Source organism: Lithobates pipiens, unplaced genomic scaffold, assembly GCF_037356315.1.
Source record: "Lithobates pipiens isolate NorthernLeopardFrog02 unplaced genomic scaffold, aLitPip1_a1.2 Scaffold_169, whole genome shotgun sequence".
In the NCBI taxonomy this organism is placed as follows: Eukaryota; Metazoa; Chordata; class Amphibia; order Anura; family Ranidae; genus Lithobates; species Lithobates pipiens.
The window spans coordinates 249,285-271,564 of NW_027507754.1; the positions used below are offsets into that span (position 1 = coordinate 249,285).

Genomic DNA, 22,280 nt, shown 5'->3' on the forward strand with positions numbered 1-22,280 from the left:
AGGAAGGGGGGGGGGGGGTAAATCTTCTGGAGGTCATGTGGATAAAATATGTTCATAGTTTGCACTTTGGAATCGTTTAACGGATGACTTCCCTTGTGGTTCATTTGAGACTTGATGCACATAACAATGTTTTATATATATATATATATATATATATATATATATATATATATATATATATATAAAATAATTGGGGAACCTAGCACTACTTTTTTCTCTTTAATATCGAAAATAAACCGAATGAGCTTTACTTCACTTCACTGCTCTGACAAGACCAGACACGTTCATTCATTCATATCTGACAAGTGGCTTTTCCCTTTTCAAAGATGGCCGAATCCGTACGGGTCACGTCGCTACCGGGGGGAGCATGCGCAGAAAGAGGGCGATGACAGGAAAGCACGTGGCCCGCTCGCCTATTGGCCGCAGCGCTCCTGCCCACTTCCATCATGGCGGCGCCGGAGTCAGGGAGTGGGCGGGGCACGCTTTGTTTTTTTGTTTTTTTTGTTGATAGCCTAATCAGAAGGCTTCTGGAAGTTTCTGGCCGGGATCGGGTGTGTTGAGTGAGGGTGAGAGGGAGAGGGAGCTGGCACACCCCGGGAGGAGGCACACAGGGCTGGGGAGCAGACATGTTCGGCTGCCTGGTGGCTGGCAGGCTGGTAAGTGACAGATGACAGCTGTGTGTGTAATGTGTCCTCTCCAGGGAGGGGGAGGGGTAGTACAAAACAACACAAGTCTTGGGGGGAGGACAATGATGGTCTTCATGGTTTCCAACCTGAGATCAGGTGTTGTGTGCGTTCTATGGTGACCTGCGCTGAACCGCACCACTTGGTACTGCGCCAACGTGCAGTTTGATGACCCCAAAACCGCCAGGAAGGAAGCCATCACATTTTCTATGGCCTCTGAAGAGCGATCTGAGCACGGAGGCGGTGAGGAGGCGTTGCATGCACACTGGCGTGCTGCAACTGCGTGCACAACGCTTTCCAAGCGACCCTGTTCACATGTTAATGGGTGAAGGAAAATATTGAGGCCTTGGCACCCTCCGCAGCTAAAGGTGGGATCTGTTGGTGGGGTGGCAAAAGAGCAGCTCAACCGCTGAGTTTTACCGCCCCCAAACCCTCAAGTGTGAATGAGCCCTAAAACTCTACTAGAGACTGAAAGCGGCTGGGCGGTGCCCGAGCAAAACCAAAGTTTAGGGCTCTCAGACAGGTGGAAATGCTTACCGCCCGCCCTCTGAAAAGTGTTCCATGGTTGATCACTTTTCAGAAAGTGGTATTGCAGTGACTGCCCTGTTTTTTCCTTCCTTTTTTTTCTTAACTTTTTTTTTTTTTAAAGCGGAGTTCCACCCAAAAGTGGAAGCTCCACTTATCTGCAAACCCCGCCACCCCCCCCCCCCCCTCTGGTGCCACATTTGCCATCTTTCGGGGGAGCCCTCACTTCAGAGGGATCTCACCACGACGAGATCACTCAGAAGTCGTTGCCCCTCCCCCCACCCCCCAGTGCCACTTCACGCATTCACAGTAGGGAGCTGCCAGGTTACCTTTAAGGATGAGCTCAGGCGTGTTCGCATTGGAACACGTGCAGACCCACCAGGAAGTCGGCGCAGCGATGCGCTAATCACAGGCAGTGAGACATTTCCCCCGATGTGCAGCTGCAGAGATCGGGCAATGTCTCACTACCTGTGATTAGCGCAGCGCTGCACGTGGCGTATGTGAACATGCCTGAGCTCACCTTAGTTACCTTACCCACAATGGTGCCCCCCCCCCCCCCCCCCCCAGAGAGCCAATGGAAACATCAGCTACGGTGCCGACATCGCTGGACTCCAGGACAGGTAAGGGCCGGTTCACACTGCAGGCGAGGCGACTCCGACTTGCCTCGCCGCGACCTGCCGCGACCTCAGCGGCAACTTGCAGATGACTTCTGTATAGAAGTCAGTGCAAGTCGCCCCGAGGTCGCCCAAAAGTAGTACAGGAACCTTTTTTCTGAGTCGGAGCGACTCGAGTCGCTCCTCTCAGAACGGTTCCATTGTACAGAACGGGGGCGACTTGCGAGAGCGAGGCGAGTCGTGTCGCCTCGCATCGCCCGCTGTGTGAACCGGCTCTTAGTGTCCGATTATTTATCCACTTGCTTACTGGGCACTTAAACCCCCCTCCTGCCCAGACCAATTTTCAGCTTTCAGCGCTGATGCACTTTGAATGACAATTGCGCGGGCATACAACACTGTACCCAAATGACATTTTTATCATTTTTTTCCCACAAATAGAGCTTTCTTTTGGTGGTATTTAATTACAGCTCGGAGTTTTATTTTTTGCTAAACAAACAAAAAAAGATGCAAAAAAAAAAAAAATCATGTTTAATAGTTTGTTATAAAATTTTGCAAACAGGTAATTTTTCTCCTTCATTGAAGTGCGCTGATGAGGCGGCACTGATAGGCTGCACTGGTGGGCACTGATAGGCTGCACTGGTGGGCACTGATAGGCTGCACTGGTGGGCACTGATAGGCTGCACGGGTGGGCACTGATAGGCTGCACGGGTGGGCACTGATAGGCTGCACGGGTGGGCACTGATAGGCTGCACGGGTGGGCACTGATAGGCTGCACGGGTGGGCACTGATAGGCTGCACTGGCGGGCACTGATAGGCATAGTTAAGGCGGCACTAATAGACACAGATAAGGTGGCACCGATAGGCACAGATAAGGCAGTACTGATGGGCACAGATGGGTGGCACGGATGGGTGGCATTAAGGGGCACTGATAGGTACCTCTGATAGGTACCTCTGATAGGTGGCTCTGATAGGTGGCTCTGATGGGCACTGGTAGATGACACTGATGGGCACGGACTGGGGTGCAGCACCGTTGTTGAGGCAGATTGTGGGCACTGCTGGGTGGCACTGTGGGTGGCACTGACGGGGGGCACTTATGTTTTATTAAGGTGACACTGGCAGGTGGGCACTGGCAGGGGGAAGGTGGGCACTGGCAGGGCTGGCCGTGATCGGGACTGATGTCCCGATCACGGCCGCCCGTGATCGGCTCTTTTTTTTTTTTTCTCCTCGCGCTGTCAGCGCGAGGAGGAATAATAACCGATTACCGGCCCCGTTGCATCACATGATCAGCTGTCATTGGCTGACAGCTGATCACGTGGTAAGGGGTCGGGATCGACCCCTTGCTCGGATCAGTGATCAGGCGAGTCTCATAGACTCGCCGATCACAGAGCGCGCCGTGCGCGCCCCTCAGGGGGCGTGCAGGCCGCTCGTGCACGGGACGACATCAATAGACGTAGTCCTGAATGACGGCTACAGAGCGGATCTCAAGTGGTTAAAGTCAGCAGCTGTAGTATGTGTAGCTGCTGACTTTTAATTTTTTTGCTGGGGGGGAAGCGGAACTCCACCTTAGGCCCCTTTTACACTTTTTGCGACTCTTGCTGCGACTTTGGTCATCAGAGTCACATGACGAATCGTACCCCATGATTCCCAATGATAACCATTCATATCTGCGCAACTTCACAGTAGTCCCTGTACTACTTTGGTTCGGACTCATGAGATGCGAGGTGAGGTCCATAGACCTCAAGATTACACAGGCATTCCCTGAAATTGATAGTCTAATGTTTTCAGATGCATCTGTATATGTTTCTTGTACACAATATACACACAGTGACGCAGGTTCACCAAAGGAGGGGCAAAACTGGATCTCCCCCATAAACCCCCCCGCAACCACCTCTAGTGTGCAGATGACGGTTCTCTTTTACCACATTTTTCTTTTTTTTTGTCCTCAGGTGCAGACAGATGCCCAGCAAATAGCAGAGGATAAGTTTGTCTTTAACCTGCCGGACTATGAAAGCATCAACCACGTGGTGGTGTTCATGCTGGGGACCATCCCGTTCCCGGAGAGGATGGGGGGCTCCGTCTACATCTCATATCCTGATCACAGCGGGATGCCTGTATGGCAGCTGCTTGGCTTCATCACCAATGAAAAGCCCAGTGCCATCTTCAAAATTTCTGGTTTAAAATCTGGTAAGAGAAAGATTCTTGTGAAGATTAGGTTTACTTATTTTATTTTTTTCCCCAATTTTAAACCCTTAAACCCTTACATACATTGAATGAGAAGTGTCCCTTGTGCTGGGTGGCTGCTGCTGTTCATTAACACGTCCGCTCCTCTGCCCCACTTTACCCCCGGCAGCTGTGATTTATTATTTATTTTTTATTTTTTCCAGTGCTGTGGGGATTATTATGAGCGCTAAACACTTATCAAAACCGCCCCCTTCTCCATTCATGGAAGCCCTACTATAGCTTCCATCAATGAAACCTGCTATGTGATTGGAGGACGGGCATATCCATGAAAGATCCGCCTCCTACTAGATATGCAGTTCTGCCATGTAATGACTCTTCAGCCCATTGAGGGTGCTGCTTGCTGAACCTGATTGTATTTCCTGACAGCTCTTTCCATGAAGCCCAGCAGGGTCATCAAGATGAGGGCAAAATGTTCTTAAAGCGGGAGTCCACCGGGACTCCGCGTTTTTTTTTTTTTTTTTTTTTTTTTTTTTTAAAAGCCAGCAGCTACAAATACTGCAGCTGCTGACTTTTAAATAGTGACACTTACCTGTCCAGCGCGCCCGCGATGTCGGCACCCGAAGCCGATCGCTCGCTCGGCTGCCGGGTCCCGCCGCCATCTTGGGTATGGGAATCAGGAAATGGAGCCTTTCGGCTTCATTTCCTGGTTCCCTACTGCGCATGCGCGAGCCGCGCGGCGCAATCCGGACGGTCCCCGCTGCCTCTGGGAGCTGTGTGTTTCCCAGCAGGCAGCGGGGCACTTGCTGAAGGGGGCGGGTGCTTGCGGAACCGGGGCGTAACCTACGCTCGTTCCGCAGAGAGCTAGCCCGGAAGTGGGTGCAGTTACCTGGATTATCCAGGTAACTGCACCCCCCTCCCCCCTGAAAGGTGCCGATTGTGGCGCCGGAGGGGGGGGGGATTCCGATGAGCGGAGGTCCATTTTAGGGTGGACCTCCGCTTTAACATTTGTTTTGCAGAGAATGTCCATTAAGCCTGGGTTCACGCTATAGCAGTGCGGAAAATCGCATGTGATTAAGACAAAAATTGCACCACATTCCTGTTCAACTCGCATGCAATTCTTTGCAGTGCGATTTGAGCCCACTTGTTTTCTATGGCTCAATTTGCACTGAACCCACATGAAAAGGTATGTGTGTGTGTGTGTGTGTATATATATATATATATTACTTTTTTTTTTTTTTTTTTTTTGCCACACCAGAATCTGTTTTCAGTGTTGTTGTTTTTTCGGGTCCCTCCTGCCTGTTGCGTGCCCCCTCAGCAAGCAGCTCCCTGTGTCCATTCAGACATGGAGACGCGGCCCGGCCCTTGCCCTTTTCTCTCCTCATTGGCTCACTAACTTTAACAGCAGCGGGAGCCAGTGGTGCCACACTGCTGACTCAACCAATGAGGAGGGGAGTCTCGGGCAGCTGAGTCCTTGGCAACATCGCTGGATCTAGATGGACCTCCAGTGAGTATTAGGGGAGGCTGCTGCACACAGAAGGTTGTTTTTTTGTTTTTTTTTTTTTTTTATCTTAATGCATAGAATGCATTAATTTGGAAGTGGAAGGGAAATGATAAATGGTTTTACATTTTTTTTTTTTTTTTTTTTTTTTTTTTTTTTACAAATAAATATCTGAAAAGTGTGGTGTGCATTTGTATTCAGCCCCCTTTACTCTGATACCCCTACCTAAAATCTAGTGGAACCAATTGCCTTCAAAAGTCAGCTAATTAGTAAATAGAATCCACCTGTGTGCAATTTAATCTCAGTATAAATGCAGCTGTTCTGTGAAGCCCTCAGAGGTTTGTTAGAGTACCTTAGTGAACAAACAAAAGGCCAAGGAACACACCAGACAGGTCAGGGATAAAGTTGTGGAGAAGTATAAAGCAGGGTTTGGTTATATACATAAAAAAATATATATATATATCCCAAGCTTTGAATATCTCACGGAGCAGTGTTCAATCCATCATCCAAACTGACAGGCCGGGCAAGGAGAGCATTAATCAGAGAAGCAGCCAAGAGGCCCATGGTAACTCTGGAGGAGCCGCAGAGATCCACAGCTCAGGTGGGAGAATCTGCCCACATGACAACTATTAGTCGTGCACTCCACAAACCTGTCCTTTATGGAAGAGTGGCAAGGAGAAAGTAATTGTTGAAAAAAAAAAAACATAAGAAGTCCCGTTGCAGTTTGCGAGAAGCCACGTGGAGGACAGAGCAACATGTGGAAGAAGGTGCTCTGGTCAGATGAGACCAAAATTAAACTTTGTGGCCTAAGAGCAAAACACTATGTGTGGCGGAAAACTAACACTGAACACACCATCGTCACTGTGAAACATGGTGGCGGCAGCATCATGTTGTGGGGATGATTTTCTTCAGCAGGGACAGGGAAGCTGGTCAGAGTTGATGGGAAGATGGGTGGAGCCAAATACAGAACAATCTTAGAAGAAAACCTGTTTGTCTGCAAAAGACTTGAGACTGGGGTGGAGGTTCAACTTCCAGCAGGACAATGACCCTAAACATACAACCAGAGCTACAATTAAATGGTTTATATCAAAGCATATTCATGTGTTAGAATGGCCCAGTCAAAGTCCAGACCTAAATCCAATTGAGAATCTGTGGCAAGACTTGAAAATTGTGGTTCAGATGCTCTCCATCCAATTTTGCAGAGAAGAATGGACAAAAATATCACTCTCTATATGTGCAAAGCTGATAAAGACATCCCCAAAAAGACTTAAAGCTGTAATTGCAGTGAAAGGAAGTTCTACAAAGTATTGATTCGGGGAGGGCTGAATACAACTACACTTTTCACATATTTATTTGTAAAATATTTGGAAAACCATTTATCATTTTCCTTCCACTTTGCAATTATGTGTCACTTTGTGTTGGTCTATCACATAAAATCCCAATAAAATACATTTACGTTTTTGGTTGTAACATGACAAAATGAGGAAATTTTCAAGGGGTATGAATAATTTTGTACTGTATCTCCTAATCGTGCACCATTTAGGAGATATTTATTTTAGCAGTGTCACTGGCGCATACATACTGTACTCAATTGATTGGCGTGTAGCAGGAGCCACGCTGCGTCTGTGACTTGCGCGGGAATGACGTCATCGTGGCTCTGCCAGTCACGCACCCGCAGCCTGCGAACTCCGAAGGAAGACCGGGGGAAGATAGAAGCCCCAAGGGAGCCGTGACAGCGCTCTGCTGGAGGGTTTTGTTTTCAGATAAGCCTTTCATAATGTGCTAGTAATGCAATGCATACTAGCACATTTTGTTCTTAACTTGCAGAGAGAAGTTTTTTCTTTTGTTTTTCTTATTTGTGGTTTACGATTTAAAAGGTTTTATGTTGCTGTCTTCACCTCCATTGCAGAGATTTACTGTCACTTCCTTTCCCTGTGACATCCTATCATTGGGACCGAAAGGGGAAATCTAGGCGACGTGGGCGTAGGGGGCAGTAAAATAAGCTGGTGCGATTCTGACCCTTCCCTACTCTATCCAAATCAGAAACTAAAACTTTTACCTAGAGTTGGGCTTTAACATGTGTGTGTGTTCATTGTAGGGGAAGGCAGCCAGCACCCATTTGGAGCCATGAATTTGCCCCAGACCCCTTCGGTGGCGCAGATAGGAATTTCGGTTGAACTGCTTGAGCAGCTGGCACAGCAAACTCCGGTAGCCAATGCGGCCGTGTCAAATGTGGACTCGTTTACTCAGGTCAGTATGAGACTACAGACTAAACTATGAGAAGATCTTCTGATGAATATTTTGGTCATTGTATGTAGTCCACCATTAGTGCAGCCAAAATGAAAAAGTACCATCGAAAAATGGCACATGGAGTTTCAGCAAGTTTACCATCAATCGTCTTAAGCCTAGTACACTCTATGAGAAAATCGGATGACTGATCGTCCACGAAGGTGCGAATCATCATGTAACTGACAATGGTTGTTAATTTATACAAAAAAATTTGACTGCCAACAGCAAACTAGCATAGTAGAAGAGTAAGTGATGTATAGTGTAGGGTCGTTCTTTTCTTTCAGTCATGTGCGTTTTTTTATTTTATTTGGTTATTTCTGTACACACTGAACTGGGGTTGTACTGATACTAGTATCGGTATCTGTACCAATATTTGTACTCGGGCAAATGCTCCGATACTTCACCCGATAACTGGGCAGTCGGGGTGGTCAGTGCGGTGGGGGGTTACAAGCACTGATCAACATGTAAAGATTTCAAAGTCTGACAGCCGGCCTTTTTCTCTGCTGTCCCCCCTCCATGCTGCTGTCCCCCCTCCATGCTGCTGCTCCTCCTCCACCCCCTCGATCGGTAAATCCGGCTCCTTACTTTTCTGAATGGACAGTCCGTCCATTCACATAACTGAAACATTGTACAATGTTTAAGTTTATGAATGGAGAGGAGCCACTATCTTTTCTCTCCATTCCTTTTCAGCTGAGGCTGCTGAGAAAGGGAATGGGGAATCTGTGTCCCTAGTCCCTTTCTCTGTCTCAAAGGGGAGATGTCAGGGGTCTCATAAGAAGAGTTGCAATAATAAAAAAAAAAATGTAAAAAATAATAAAAAAAATAAAAAACACACACTGTCCATTCCCCCCCCTTAAAAAAAAGAAAGCATTGTAAAAATAATAAAATGTAAAAAAAAAAAAATTGTTAAAAAAAAAAACTACTGGACACATGTGCCACTGTCACATGAGATTAAAAAAAAGTATCGGTAATCGGTATCAGTACTTGTACTCGGTCTTAAAAAAGTGGTATTGGGACAACCCTACACTGAACGAAAAACGGTCGTTGTGTTGACGTAGTTGAAATCGGCTGTGGAAACACTTGTTCCTTGTATGGAAAATTTCATACAATTTTCTTATCTGGTATACAGGCCTTTAGCAAAGAGAGCAACCATTACTAAGTACAGTAGATGCATTACTTTTAAGATCTTGTTTGGTTTACGGAACGAAAAATGTTCTGGCTGCCCACTAGAGGGCGGTCTACCACTGCTTAGAATGTAAAGAGAAAGAATAGAGGCGTTTTTTATATATTTTCTGGAATGTGGTGATGACTACAAAATAATCTTTTGAAAATGTTTGTTTTTGTTTTTGTTTTTTTTTTTTTTTTCTTTCAGTGAAGATATTAAAAAATAAGATTACATTGTGTGTTCTTTGAATACAGTGCCATGTGTGCACCCACTTGAAGATGAGGCCTTTTTTGGCACTTTTTTTATTTACATGTAATAATCCAGTATTTTTAGAAAACTACTTGGAACCCCCAAACATTATATATTTATTTTAAAGCAGAGGCCCTATGGAATAAACAGAGAATTGCAATCTTTGGCATTTTCACACCTGCTTTTTTTTTTTTTTTTTTTTTTTTTTTTTTATTATTTGGGGGGGGGGGGGGGGGGGGTGGATACACTTTTTTATTATATATATATATATATATATATATATATATATATATATATATATATATATACATTTGTATTTTTTTTGTAATGCACAAAAATACAATATAATACCCAATGTTTTTGGTCAAATTTTAAAAAATTATGTTACGACGAGTAAATAGTATGTCGTGCTTTAAAATTGCGCACACCTGATTTTACATAGGAGGTCTGGTGCTAGAATTGCTGTCTATGATCTAAGGAGCAGGGCCCTCTGATCCCTCATGTATTGTCCTGTAATGTCTCCCCTCGTGTTGTAAAGCGCTGCGCAAACTGTTGGTGCTATAAAAATCCTGTATAATAATGATCTGATGTGTGTGTGTGTGTGGAACGATTGCTGTTTGTGTGCATGCAGGACTGACACATGCGTTTGTCCTTGCGTGCGAGCAGTGATGGTGGGGGTGCTATAAGAAAAATGTTTTTAAACTATCACTTTAATTCTTTTATTATTATTTTAATAAGTGATCACAGGGGATATAAATATGTGATCACAATAGGCAGTGACAGGTACTCTTTATGGAGAGATCTGGGGTCTATTAGACCCCAGATCCCTGCTCTTCCATTAAAAATATTTGATCACACCAGGATCGGTGTGATCAAATGCTTTTCATTTTAAAAAATGTCACCGTTTATATCTGAGACAATGAAAAAGTGATGTATTCTCATTGCTTCTGGGTGCCTATACCCTAGACCAGTGATGGTGAACCTTGGCACACCAGATGTTTTGGAACTACATTTCCCATGAGGCTCAACTACACTGCAGAGTGCATGAGCATCATGGGAAATGTAGTTCCAAAACATCTGGGGTGCCAAGGTTCACCATCACTGCCCTAAAGGTTAAGAGAGCTCTTCTGGTCTCTGTGTGCCCCTGTGATCAGCCAGCAGAAGCGCCAGCTGGTTAATCGGGTCTCCCTGTGGGATGGGAGATCCCTGAAAACTTGGAGGGGGGGGGGGTGTAGGTCCCCTCCTGTTGCTTGTGAAAGCAATCCAGTGTCTAGTTAGCTGCTAGGATTGCTTTTACAAGAGAGCCGACCATCCGCTCTTAAAAAAACAATACCCAGATGATGCCTCCAGCTGCATCATCCCAGTATAACAACTTGAAGTCCAGGGACGTACGTTGCTGGTCTTCAAGTGGTTAGAAAAAAAAAAATCTCCAGTTCCATCATGTTTCCGAAAAATAAAATCTTCATGTCAGAACGGTGGGTGGAGTTATGCAGATCATTCCCTTATGCCCAAGTATACTCCAGAACTGTTGGTGTATAGTGCAAATATAACCTAATATAATTATGCAGCCATTTATTCCAAACTGCATGCTGTTTTCAGCTTTTTGGCCATCATCCGTGCAGTGTAAGGAATCCACCACTGGTTTCCATACACTCATTGGGTTGTAGTGCTCTTTTGAATCCTTTTGTGAGTCCTTTCTAACCACAACCTGTATAATTAATTATACTAGGGATACAATTTTTTTTTTTATTTATTTTATTTTTTAATTTTTAACCACTTCAGCCCTGGAAGATTTTACCCCCTTCCTGACCAGCGCGCTTTTTGCGATTCAGCACTGCGCCGCTTTAACTGACAATTGCGCAGTCGTGCAACATGGCTCCCAAACAAAATTGACGTACTTTCTTTTTATTTTTCCCCACAAATAGAGCTTTCGTTTGGTATTTGATCACCCCTGCGGTTTTTTTTTTTTGCGCTATAAACAAAAAAAGAGTGACAATTTTGAAAAAAAACATAATTTTCCCTCAGTTCAGGCCAATACGTATTCTTCTACATATTTTTGGTAAAAAAAAAAAAATGCAATAAGCAATTTATTGATTGGTTTGCACAAAAGTTATAGTGTTTACAAAATAGGGGTTATTTTTTTGGCATTTTTATAATTTTTTTTATTTTATTATTTAAATGGCGGCAATCAGCAATTCTTCTTCTTTTTTTTTTTTTTTTCTTTTTTTTTTTTTTTGTGACTGCGACATTTTGGTGGACACATCGGACATTTTTTACAAATTTTTGGGACCATTGTCATTTATACAGTAATCAGTGCTATACAAATGCACTGATTCCTGTGTAAATGACACTGGCAGTGAAGGGGTTAACCACTAGGTGGCAGTGTAAGGGTTAAGTGTGTCCTGGGGAGTGTTGCTAACTGTGGGGGGCGTGGCTGTGTTTTACACATCACTGATCTCTGCTCCAATCTTCTTTAACACTTTAGCTGTCAACAGGGGAGACCTATTGACAGCTCAAAGAACCGAGCCTGAAAGTATCAGTTTCAAGTATCTGTGCATTTGCATGAGTACCGCTACTTGTGCAACTACTCTGCATCAGTGCAGATCTAAATCCAATTGAGAATCTGTGGCAAGACTTGAAAATTGCTGTTCAGACACTCTCCATCCAATCTGACAGAGCTTGAGATATTTTGCAAAGAAGAATGGGCAAAAATGTCACTCTCTCTAGAGGTGCAAAGCTAGTAGAGACATTGCAGCTGTAATTTCAGCGAAAGGGGGTTCTACAAAGTATTGACTCTGGGGGGCGCCATACAAATGCCCCCCTGGCCTCAGGTGCTACAACCACTTTAAGGGTGGTTCACTCTCCTTTTGGAATTTAATTTTTTTTCCATTTTCTATTTCCCCTTCCAGTTCACTCAGAAAATGTTGGACAACTTCTATAATTTTGCTACATCATTTGCCATATCCCAGGCACAGATGACACCTAACCCTTCAGAAGTCTTCATACCAGCCAATGTGGTCCTCAAATGGTAAGGAAAACCTGTAAAGCATTGATTTTTTTATTTTTTTATTTTGGTAATCATGCTGATTATATTGCTGTTTGGGTTGGACATTCAGACACAATGGTTTTGCCTGAAAGTGGAATTATGTGAAAAATCTAAAATGACATGCAGCTGGACACGAACATCAATACAGAAGTTTTGCAGTGAAATCGCACAGCAGCTTTGACACCCCGTGGAGAGGGTAGTTCTAGCTGTACATATAGTTTTCTGTAGAATCCATTTTGAAAGAATTCTTTGATTTTTAAAGGGTTTTCCAGACATGGCTATTTTCCCCCTGGTGAAGATATAAATGAGTAGTTTAAGGGCTCGTATACATTTGTGTTGTCTTCTGAAGAGCGATGCTTGATGGACTGTTCTTCAGAGTGCATTTGACAGGTGGTGAGTAGGCCTTCTGTCCCCTCCTCACTGCCTGTTTTAAAGTGATATTAAAGCAGAACTCCACCCAAAAGGGGTAAGCTCTGTTTTTCTGCCTCCCACCTTTTGGGGGGGGGGTACCTGGTTTTGACAGGTACCCGCTCCCACTTCTGGTTCAGTTTGGCGCAGCCACTCTCCTCCTTCCCGGCAGCTTACCCATTCACAAAGCGCAGAGCACTTTGTGCATGCGCTGTAGGGAAGTGGTTGTTTTACCTTTAGTGGAGATGGCAGCAGCACCCGGTAGCCGATTGAAAAATTGAGTCGGGTGAGGACACCTGTCTTAATATATGGACACTTACCTGTCCAGGTATCTAATACAGTATTTGTAGCTACTTACTTTAACCCTTTCGCCACCAGGTCCTTATGTCGGCGGGGGGGTATCGCAAACAGTCTCGCAGCAGACTTCTGCCTGTTTGGTGAGAGCATTTGGGTGGCTGTGCTGCCGCCCGATCGCTCTCACACACCCCCGGTACCGGATACACCCCACGCCACTGCCACACCCCTCCATGCTTGCTACCGGGCTCCGCTTGCCCATCAGCAGGTCCAGGAGCTCCATGGCAGGTGCCGGCAGGTAGAGGGGAAGAAGAGTGGACACACATCTGCTCTCCTCCCCTTCTGTGACCCCAAAAAGCGACGTCTCTGACATAACTGACGTCACTTCCGGGTCAAGTTTTCGGTGTTTGCCGTGAAGGGATGTTTTGCAATGCAAACTGCATTGCAAAACATTCAGTGGAGTACAGGGGAGACATGCAGAGTCTTTAGACCCTCCATATATACCCTCCAGTGTGCCCTTTCTAACTCCGGCGCATTCGCAGAAGAAATCCCCATACGGTAATTTACAAAAATCTCCTAGACCGTGCAGGTCTGGGAGATATTTCTTGCATCTACAGGTAAGCCTTATTCTAGGCTTACCTGTAGGTTAAAGTGGTCTGTAATGCCGCGTACACACGATCGGAATTCCGGCCAGAAAAAGACAGATGAGAGCTTTTCATCGGAAAATGCGACCGTGTGTATGCTCCATCGGAATTTAGCTGTCCGAATTTCCGCCAGCTAAAAATTGATAGCATGTTCTCAATTTTCCAGACGGAAAAACTATCGGTAATTCCAATCGTGTGTATGCAATTCCGACACTCCAAAAATCACGCATGCTCAGATTCAACTACGAGATAGAAGCTATTGGCTACTGGCTATTGAACTTCCTTTTTCTAGTCGCGTCGCACGTGTTGTACGTCACCGCGTTATAAAAGATCGGAATTTGATGTGACCGTGTGTAGGCAAGACAGCTTGAGCCGAATTCCGTCGGGAAAACCATCAGAGCTTTTTCCGACGAGAATTCCGATCGTGTGTACGCGGCATAAGGGTTTACAACCACTTTAAATGTAAGGACTTATTCTTGCTGGTATTTAGCATCTTTATAATTGCAAACAATACGAAGGTTTCCTATTTAGAATAATAAGCTGTCAGGTTAGTAAAACAGCGATATCAGAACCGATTTCAATCATTCAGTGTCTTCAAGTGGTCAAGTCCTTTTTAATCATTTTTTTCTTGTCACCTTGCAGGTACGAGAACTTCCAGCGGCGTTTGGCACAGAACCCCTTTTTCTGGAAGACGTAGAGCGGCTGCCTCCCTCACCGGCCTTCCCTAATTGGAAAGCTACATTTTGTGCCTCTCTTTAACACTTTCTTTGCTTGGACCCCTTTCCTGCCTCCCTTTTTCCTCCAGCAAGGAGTGTTTCTGAATGGCAGGCACAGTAGTATCTGCTTCACACAGATCTCATTGGATGATTAGAATCTTGGGTGGGTTGGGGGTCTGACCAGCTGCTTTTTTTGGGGGGGGGGGGGTCTGGCAGCTTTTCTCAGTCGGCCCCCTCGGCCGTTTTCGATCACCCCTCTTCAGATATGTGCTGTTTTTCAATAAGTATCTTACTAAACCTGTTTTAAGGTTACCTTTACTACGATCGCTTATATGTCTGCCATTAAATTATTTGCTCTGAGAAGAGATTTTTTATTTTTTTTGTAGATGAGCAGGTCAACTTTTGTTTGGATTTCAATGACCAAATCTCCTAATCCTATTACCAACTGAAAAATAAGCAGAAATGGTTGTTAAACCAAATGTTTTCATTGATTAACTTTCCATCGTCCATCAGTGGATTAGTAAAGGTACTTAGTGAAATAATTAAAGGTGCTGGATCTAAGGGTTTTTTTTTTTTGTTTTTTTTTTGTTTTATTTTTTTACTGTGATAGTTTTATTAGCTACTTGCTTTAGATGTAAATTGGTGACTCCTAAACTGCAAAAACCAAAAGCTGCTAATATTTATAAAATATGCACTACTAGAGGTGCCTGAATATACCTGCAGCAGCTTTTCATGCCGTCCCTCTGCCTGAATATTGGGTTATTCTGATTGGGCAGAACTTTGCCGCATTAAAGTGGACCTGAACTCAAAGTATAGATTGGCCATCTAATAGGAAACATCTAGAATTGTTAATTTTGCATGAGCAGTAACCTGAAAAGTAACCTTTTTTGTCTTAAATTTCTCCTAAAAAAAATAAAATTAAAATTTAGGTGGACACTTCCTGGTATATGATTGTGCATAGGCACGCCTGTCCCTACAGTCCATATCTGCAGTGGGAGATCTAAGGCACGCTGCCTATGACTGCTAGTTGTAGGAGATCTATAGTGTGATTTGGTGATGTCACTACTGTGCTGATCACTGTTCTGCTTGCTGGAGGCTCTGAGGTTGGGAAGGAAAGCCCTGCCTCTTCCAAGATGGCCACCTCCACACAGAGAGGCAGTGCAGAACCTAGCATGGTAAGTCAGCAGTGGGGAAAGATCAGCTATAGGGAGGCAATGCTGTTGTGACTAGTCCTTTTACCTTCTGCCTGCCTTGGGAACAGCCTACCCGGTTATTCTTTAAGGTAGCTCTAAAGTCCAAAGGGTTTTATACCTTAATGCATTCTCTGCTTTAAGGTAACAGAAATGCCCAACTACTCGTTCTACCAATCCCAATGCCCATCCCTAAAAAATGTACCCAACTCCTGTCAGTGCTCCAGTGCTGTCTTGGCTGCGGCACCGCTACCCTCACTTTCACAGGAGGCACAGGGGGCAGCAGGAGCCATAGGCTGCTGTCAGTAAAACTACCTTGTAAGACGCAATGTCATGCACTTTTGTTTTTGTTTTTTCTTTTTATGTGTATGTCGTCCAAAGGGCACTGCGTCTTATTATTTTTTGTTTTCTTTCCTGTTGTAAAACTGAAATTTCTTTCAATATAAATTGCCTGATCCAAAAAAAACACTCCTGTGCAGAGGGAGCCAGGGCATGGCTTACTGACACTATGGGGGTTATTTTCGAAAGGCAAATTTACTTTGCACTACAAGTGCACTTGGAAGTGCAGTCGCTCTAAATCTAAGGGGTAGATCTGAAATGAGGGGAAGCTCTGCTGATTGTATTATTCAATCATGTGCAAGCTAAAATGCTGTTTTTTAGGGCTGAAACAACTAATCGATTAATCGACTTAAATTAAATGAAATTAATTGATTAATATTTTCATAATCGATTAATCGGCCAGCAACATAATGGGGTTAAAAAAAACTAAACTGAGCCCTTTATAGTGCAAAAAATCGCTACTGTAAATATTGCTTTTACAGTTCTACAGTAAAAAAGTGAACCCCTTTTAGTCTCGATTCACATCTATGCATGTTGCTTTTGAGCATTTTTGCGGTGCCTGTCGCGTTTTTGGACACGCGGTTTTTACTGTGATTTTGCCACATTTTGCGTTTTTTATTTTTGAAAAGTGAAAAAAAAAAACACAAAACGAAAAACGCGGTACTTGCGTTTTTTGATGCGGGTCCATTGACTTCTATTACATGCAAAACGCTGAATTTTGCATGAAAAAAAGTTCCGTGCCCTTTCCAAAAACGTGGAGGCACAAAAATGCATTGATGTGAACATGTTCCATAGGAACCCATGTTAAAAAAAAATGCATCAAAAGACGCGTTGGTGTGAATCAAGCCTTAAAGTAGTGATTATCTGCTTTTTTTTTTTTTTTTTTTTTTTTTTTCTGTAAAGGGTTAATTATAGTCTTTTTAACCCCATTATGTTACTAAATGTCTTAGACCTGGTTCACATCTATATGTTTTTTTGGTGCTTTTTTGCAGAAACTCACTACAGTTCATTTACATGGTTTCCTATGGGACACGTTCATATTTGTGCTTTTTTTCAGCCGCTGCGTATTTGGAAAGGGTCAGGGACTTTTAAACGCAAAATGGTGCTTCTTTGGTTCAATATACTTCAATGGAGAAGCTGCAGAAAAGCATGTAGTGTGTTTTTGAAGCAATTTGCGTTTTTTAATTTGCCCAAAAAAAATTCAAAAAACGCAAATTGCAATAACAACATCACGTGCGCAGAAATCAAAAACGCACAGCAAAAAGCACTGCAGGAACGGATCAAAAGCAAACTGCATAGGTGAGTACCGAGCATTATGTTGTCCACACGGATCAATTTTCAGATGAGAATATTCAGACAAAAAAATCTTTGTACATTCGCTGAATGAAAGAATTTTTGTTTGAACTTTTCACTTGTTTTTAACATTCTGTTTTTAAAATTAATTTAATTTCTGAATGAAAACCACAAACACTGTCTGAAAATTCCTTTGACCAAGACGTTTTCTATTTCCAAATTTTCCCGTCACTGTGGTTGAAAATGAACGTCAATTTGACCTACTTTTTTTTTTTTTTTTTTTTTTTTTTTTTTTTTTTAAGGTTCTTAATCGAAACCATAACCGGCCAACTAATCGTATATGAAAATAATCGTTAGTTGCATCCCTACTATTTTTTATTTTCCCTGCATGTCCTCCTTGGATCTACAGAGACTGCACTTCCAAGTGCAATTTCAAATGCACTTTGCACTTGTAGTGCAACGTGGATTTACCTTTCGCAAATAACCCCCCCGTGTGTTTCTATGGACGCACACAGCCCGCCTCAGGAGCATGCAAGTGGGTGCTTCAACGCGTGGATTCCTAAGGAAGTAACTGGAGAAGTGGACAGCGCTGGCAGGAGTCTTGACAGCCTTTAGTATCACTTTAAGCCTTGCTCATCAAAACAACCCTGCAATCAGGCAGAAGGCCCTGAAAGCTGATTCATGTGCAGTATATACAGGCAATACTATAAACTTAGCAGTTTTTTTTTTTCTTTTCTTCATAAGTCACTTTAAAGGGAGACTATAGTGTATTTTTAGTAAACGTATATTTAGTTCTATTGTTATAACGTTTACATCATTTTTTTTTTTTATGTGACTTTTATACATTTTTACTTGCTGTTTTCATATTTTGATTATTTTTTCATATTAGGACGTGTAAATGCTCCCTCTAGTCTGTATATTGGGGTATGTGTTGAGCCACCTGTTACAAGTTAACGCTGCAGCGGGGTTCTGTACCCGGTTTTCATTTTGGCACTGTTATAAAGTTAAATATCTGCCTGCACACTTGCATGCTGTATACTAGTTTCAGGGCAGTTCTCTCAATTCATAGTAGTGCTGAGCAAATGCTTTATTGCCCTGGAATCAGCATAAAGCCTATAATCCAGACAATGACCGCCTCTGTCAGAAAGATATTTAGCTTAACAACTTCCAGGAATCCATATATGGTCTAAAAATGAATAAGGTGGTATCTATATAGCCCTTCAGATCAATACCCGTTGAGCCACTTGGATCCCTGGCCTAGGCTTTGCACAGGGCCTTGACTGCTGTCACGATCAAAGATAACCAATTAAAATGAAACTTCTGCAAGAATTTGACTAATTATCACTTCAATACCGGCCACTTTCACACCTTTTTTTTTTCAACTTTCAGCGCTGTCACTTTTTAAATGACAATTGCGCGGTCATGCTACACTGTACCCAAACTAAATTTTTACAATATAGGGAGTGTTTTTAATGTAAAAAGGTCCAAAAATGCGCAAAAAATGTGGATAAAGTTCAGGCTGACAGGCTTGGAGAGGTATGCTGACAGCGGAGGCATCGTGGGCCCAACAGAAAGAGTCACAGGGCCAGATGTGGCCCTTTTTGCCCAGGATTGCTCTAAATGCTTGTTCTGGTGGCAAATGATGGATTTGACATGATTTTCTGTTTGGTCACAATGGTCAACAGGCTACATGGAGATTTCCCTAGCTGCCCGCAAGTTCTAATCTTAAACGTTGGCTATGAACACAGCTTTGGCCTGGTTCACACCTATGCAGGTTGCAATTGATGCGTTTCTCCTGGTGTGTTTTTAGTGCATTTTGCATTTTTAGGAGGTTTCTGGAAAATGGAAAAGAATAGGAAGCTAATTGAGGCTGATTAAAGTAAATTAAGGGTTAATAAGCGGTTAAACAGAGGAACATTTGTTCATCCCTTTTGATCTGCAGATGAAGAAACCGATTAAAAAAGAAAAGTTTCTTTTTATTTAATTTTTTTTTTCTTCTTTTTAGTGTTTCAATGGCTGAGCAATGTTGTTAATAAACATTTCCGGCTGCTGCTTTTTTTTTTTTGACGGCTCCAATTACCAGACTTTTTTGACACTTCAGCTGTCAACAGGGGAGACCCACTGACAGCTCAAAGAACCGAGCCTGAAAGTATCGGTGCATTTGCAGGAGTACCAATATTTGTGCAAATACTCAGTATCGGTGCAACCCTAATTGGGTGTATAAGAGAGCAAGTTCCTGCTGTCAAAATGACTTGTAAGTGTGACAAGGGGCATGGCAGAAGGAAAAAAGGGACGGGGCATGCAACATATGCCCTGTGTTTGGATAAGGTTTTTTATTTATTTTTTTGTTGTTTTTGTTTTGTTGGTCGTATATTCACATTCTTGCATAAGGAAAATCATAATTGGATATCTTTAGTTGTCAAATGGCAGAACTTGTTGCCCACTAACTGAGGTTTTGCCATGTAACATTTAATTGACGAGTCTCATCGAAGAACTTAAAAAAAAAAAAAAAAAGTTGAGGCACCATGAACAGCCTGGGCCAGGATCTAAGGGGTTTCCAAGACAAAATTGGGATCCGTTTTAAAGACTAATACACAGATATTGTAGAATGTGACTATATTAGGTTGGCACTTTTTAAACTTTCACTGAGCAGTAAAATGCAGTCGCTGTGCAACACTACAAAAAAAATAAAAAATAAAAGTACAACCTGCACTTGTAATGGGCAAACATGGCTGCTCACCACGTACATGGATAATAACAAGCCATATTTAAGAAAAAAAACAGGTATTAAAATGGATTTATATCATTTAAGTCAAGCTACTCACTTTCACATATACTTAAAGATCTGTAAAAAAATAAAACTATAGTTTCCCTTTAACTGTGTGAGGAGTACAAATTTGGCAGCAGTTACTCGTCTTGCTGTTTTCTTGCTCTTCTATAATTTATTTGCTGCTGACTTGCTTCCAAGATAAGAGTATTAGAAACTGACTGATTACATGGCCAATTATTGTATATATGAGAAACTGCTAGTTTTTTTGTTATTTTAGATAATAATAATAATAAAAAAAAAAAAAAGGCCAAATAATATGAAACCATTTTTGAAGTTTTGGTAATGCTGTTTTTTGATATGTTATTGCTGCTTTAAAAAAAAAAAAAGAGTGATTTACGGCATACAGTTTTTTTTTTTTTTTTTTTTTTTATCTGAACATTTTCTCATGTTGAGCTTTACTATTTTATGCTTTAAATAAAATGTATTTGTGTCACAAAATAGAATTTGTGGTGTATTGATATGGGTAACAAAGTGTATGTCTGGGCAAAAATGTAAAACACAAGATACGCAATACATCTCTGCAATGCATGTGCTTTTCTTTTTACAGTACATATTTTTACAAACACTGCATATAAGAAAAATACCTATTGCTGTACCATAGATCCAGTGAGCTCCTTACTGTTTTTTTATTTTTTTTTCCTTACTTCCTGTTTGAACTGACAACACTGTCTCTGCTATTCTGAAAGCTAGGGATGCACCGATACCAGTTTTCTTTTTTTAAGTACTCGCCATTGCCAATACCTATTTCTAGTGTTGTGTGACACAACCATAGATCAGTACGAGTTAAAGACCAGGCCTATTTTTCAAACTTGTTGTTTAAAAGTTAAAATCAGTTTTTTTTTGTTTTGTTTTTTGCTAGAAAATTACTTGGAACTCCCCAAAGATTATATATTTATTTTTTACAGACACCCTAGAGAATAAAATGGCGGTCGTTGCAATACTTTGTCACACCGTATTTACGCAGCAGTCTTACAAACACAATTTTTTGGGGAAAAAAATACACTTTTTTTAATAAGAAAGCAGGAAAGCTAGCCCAATTTTTTTTTTTCATATTGTGAAACATAATGTTATGCCAAGTAAATTGATCCCTAACATGTCATGCTTCAAAATTGCACCCGCTTGTAGAATGGCGACACCTCACATGTGTGGTTTGAGCACCATTTCGCTTCTGCGTCCGGGCACAGCAGGACGGGGCGCTTCTGAATATATTTTCTTCTTCTTTAACTTTTTTTATTTATATATTTATATATATTATATATATATATATATATATATATATATATATATATATATATATATATTTTTTTTTACACTGTCCCTTTTTAAAAATAATTTTTTGGATCACTTTTATTCCTTTTAAAAGGAATGTAAACATCCCTTGTAATTAAAAAGGTCCTGTCATGCTCTTCTTTTATTTTATTTTTATTTTTTTTATGTGAGATCTGTGGTGAAAAGACCTAACATTTACACTTAAATGCAATAAAAAATAAAATGTTCCTTTTTAAGGCCATTGGACAGAAGTGACGTTTGACGCCGCTTCCATCATCCAACGTCACCGAGTTGAGTGGGGGCCATCATTCCCTCACTGGAGGGAAAGAATCGGATTGACCGGCACGAGAAACAGCAGTCTGAACATAATTCAGCATTACAACACGAAAACTCGTCACAGCTTTCATTGCTGATTGGCTCATTGATCCGATGGCACACTTTGAAATGTTTCATCAGGGCACAACCAGGGGTATTGACAGCGGCAGACATTGTACAGGAAGTGACCAGACATATTTGTCAATGTGCATGGAACCTGAGAATTCCATCAAGAATCTGGAGCATGGACCCCACCTGTCAGAGGCATAGCTTGAAGCTTGTGGGCCTTGATGCAAAAGTTGAACTAGGCAGTATGTAGTGATCGGAGAGTCAGTGATCAGTATGTAGTGATAGGAGAGTTGGTGAGTAGTATGTAGTGATAGGGAAGTCGGTGAGAAGTAGGTAGTGATAGGGAAGTCGGTGAGAAGTATGTAGTGATAGGAGAGTCGGTGAGCAGTATGTAGTGATAGGAGAGTCGGTGAGCAGTATGTAGTGATAGGAGAGTCGGTGAGCAGTATGTAGTGATAGGGAAGTCGGTGAGCAGTATGTAGTGATAGGGAAGTCGGTGAGCAGTATGTAGTGATAGGGAAGTCGGTGAGCAGTATGTAGTGATAGGGAAGTCGGTGAGCAGTATGTAGTGATAGGAGAGTCGGTGAGCTGACAGCTGTTCCAGCTGTGTTTTTACTTGCTGCAAACAAGACGAGCACTCTTGTAAGTCTTTCAAATAAAGCT

General features: G+C 42.5%; 1 protein-coding gene across 1 annotated transcript; it reads left to right on the plus strand.

Annotated features, from left to right (window-relative positions):
- Positions 1 to 443: 443 nt before the first annotated feature.
- HIKESHI (heat shock protein nuclear import factor hikeshi) lies at positions 444 to 15,246 on the plus strand. Its single transcript, XM_077484920.1, has 5 exons — positions 444 to 656; positions 3,769 to 4,006; positions 7,600 to 7,751; positions 12,114 to 12,232; positions 14,239 to 15,246. Exons 1-5 carry the CDS (start codon positions 627 to 629, stop codon positions 14,291 to 14,293), a joined length of 594 nt encoding a protein of 197 aa, XP_077341046.1. The 5' UTR covers positions 444 to 626; the 3' UTR covers positions 14,294 to 15,246.
- Positions 15,247 to 22,280: the final 7,034 nt, after the last annotated feature.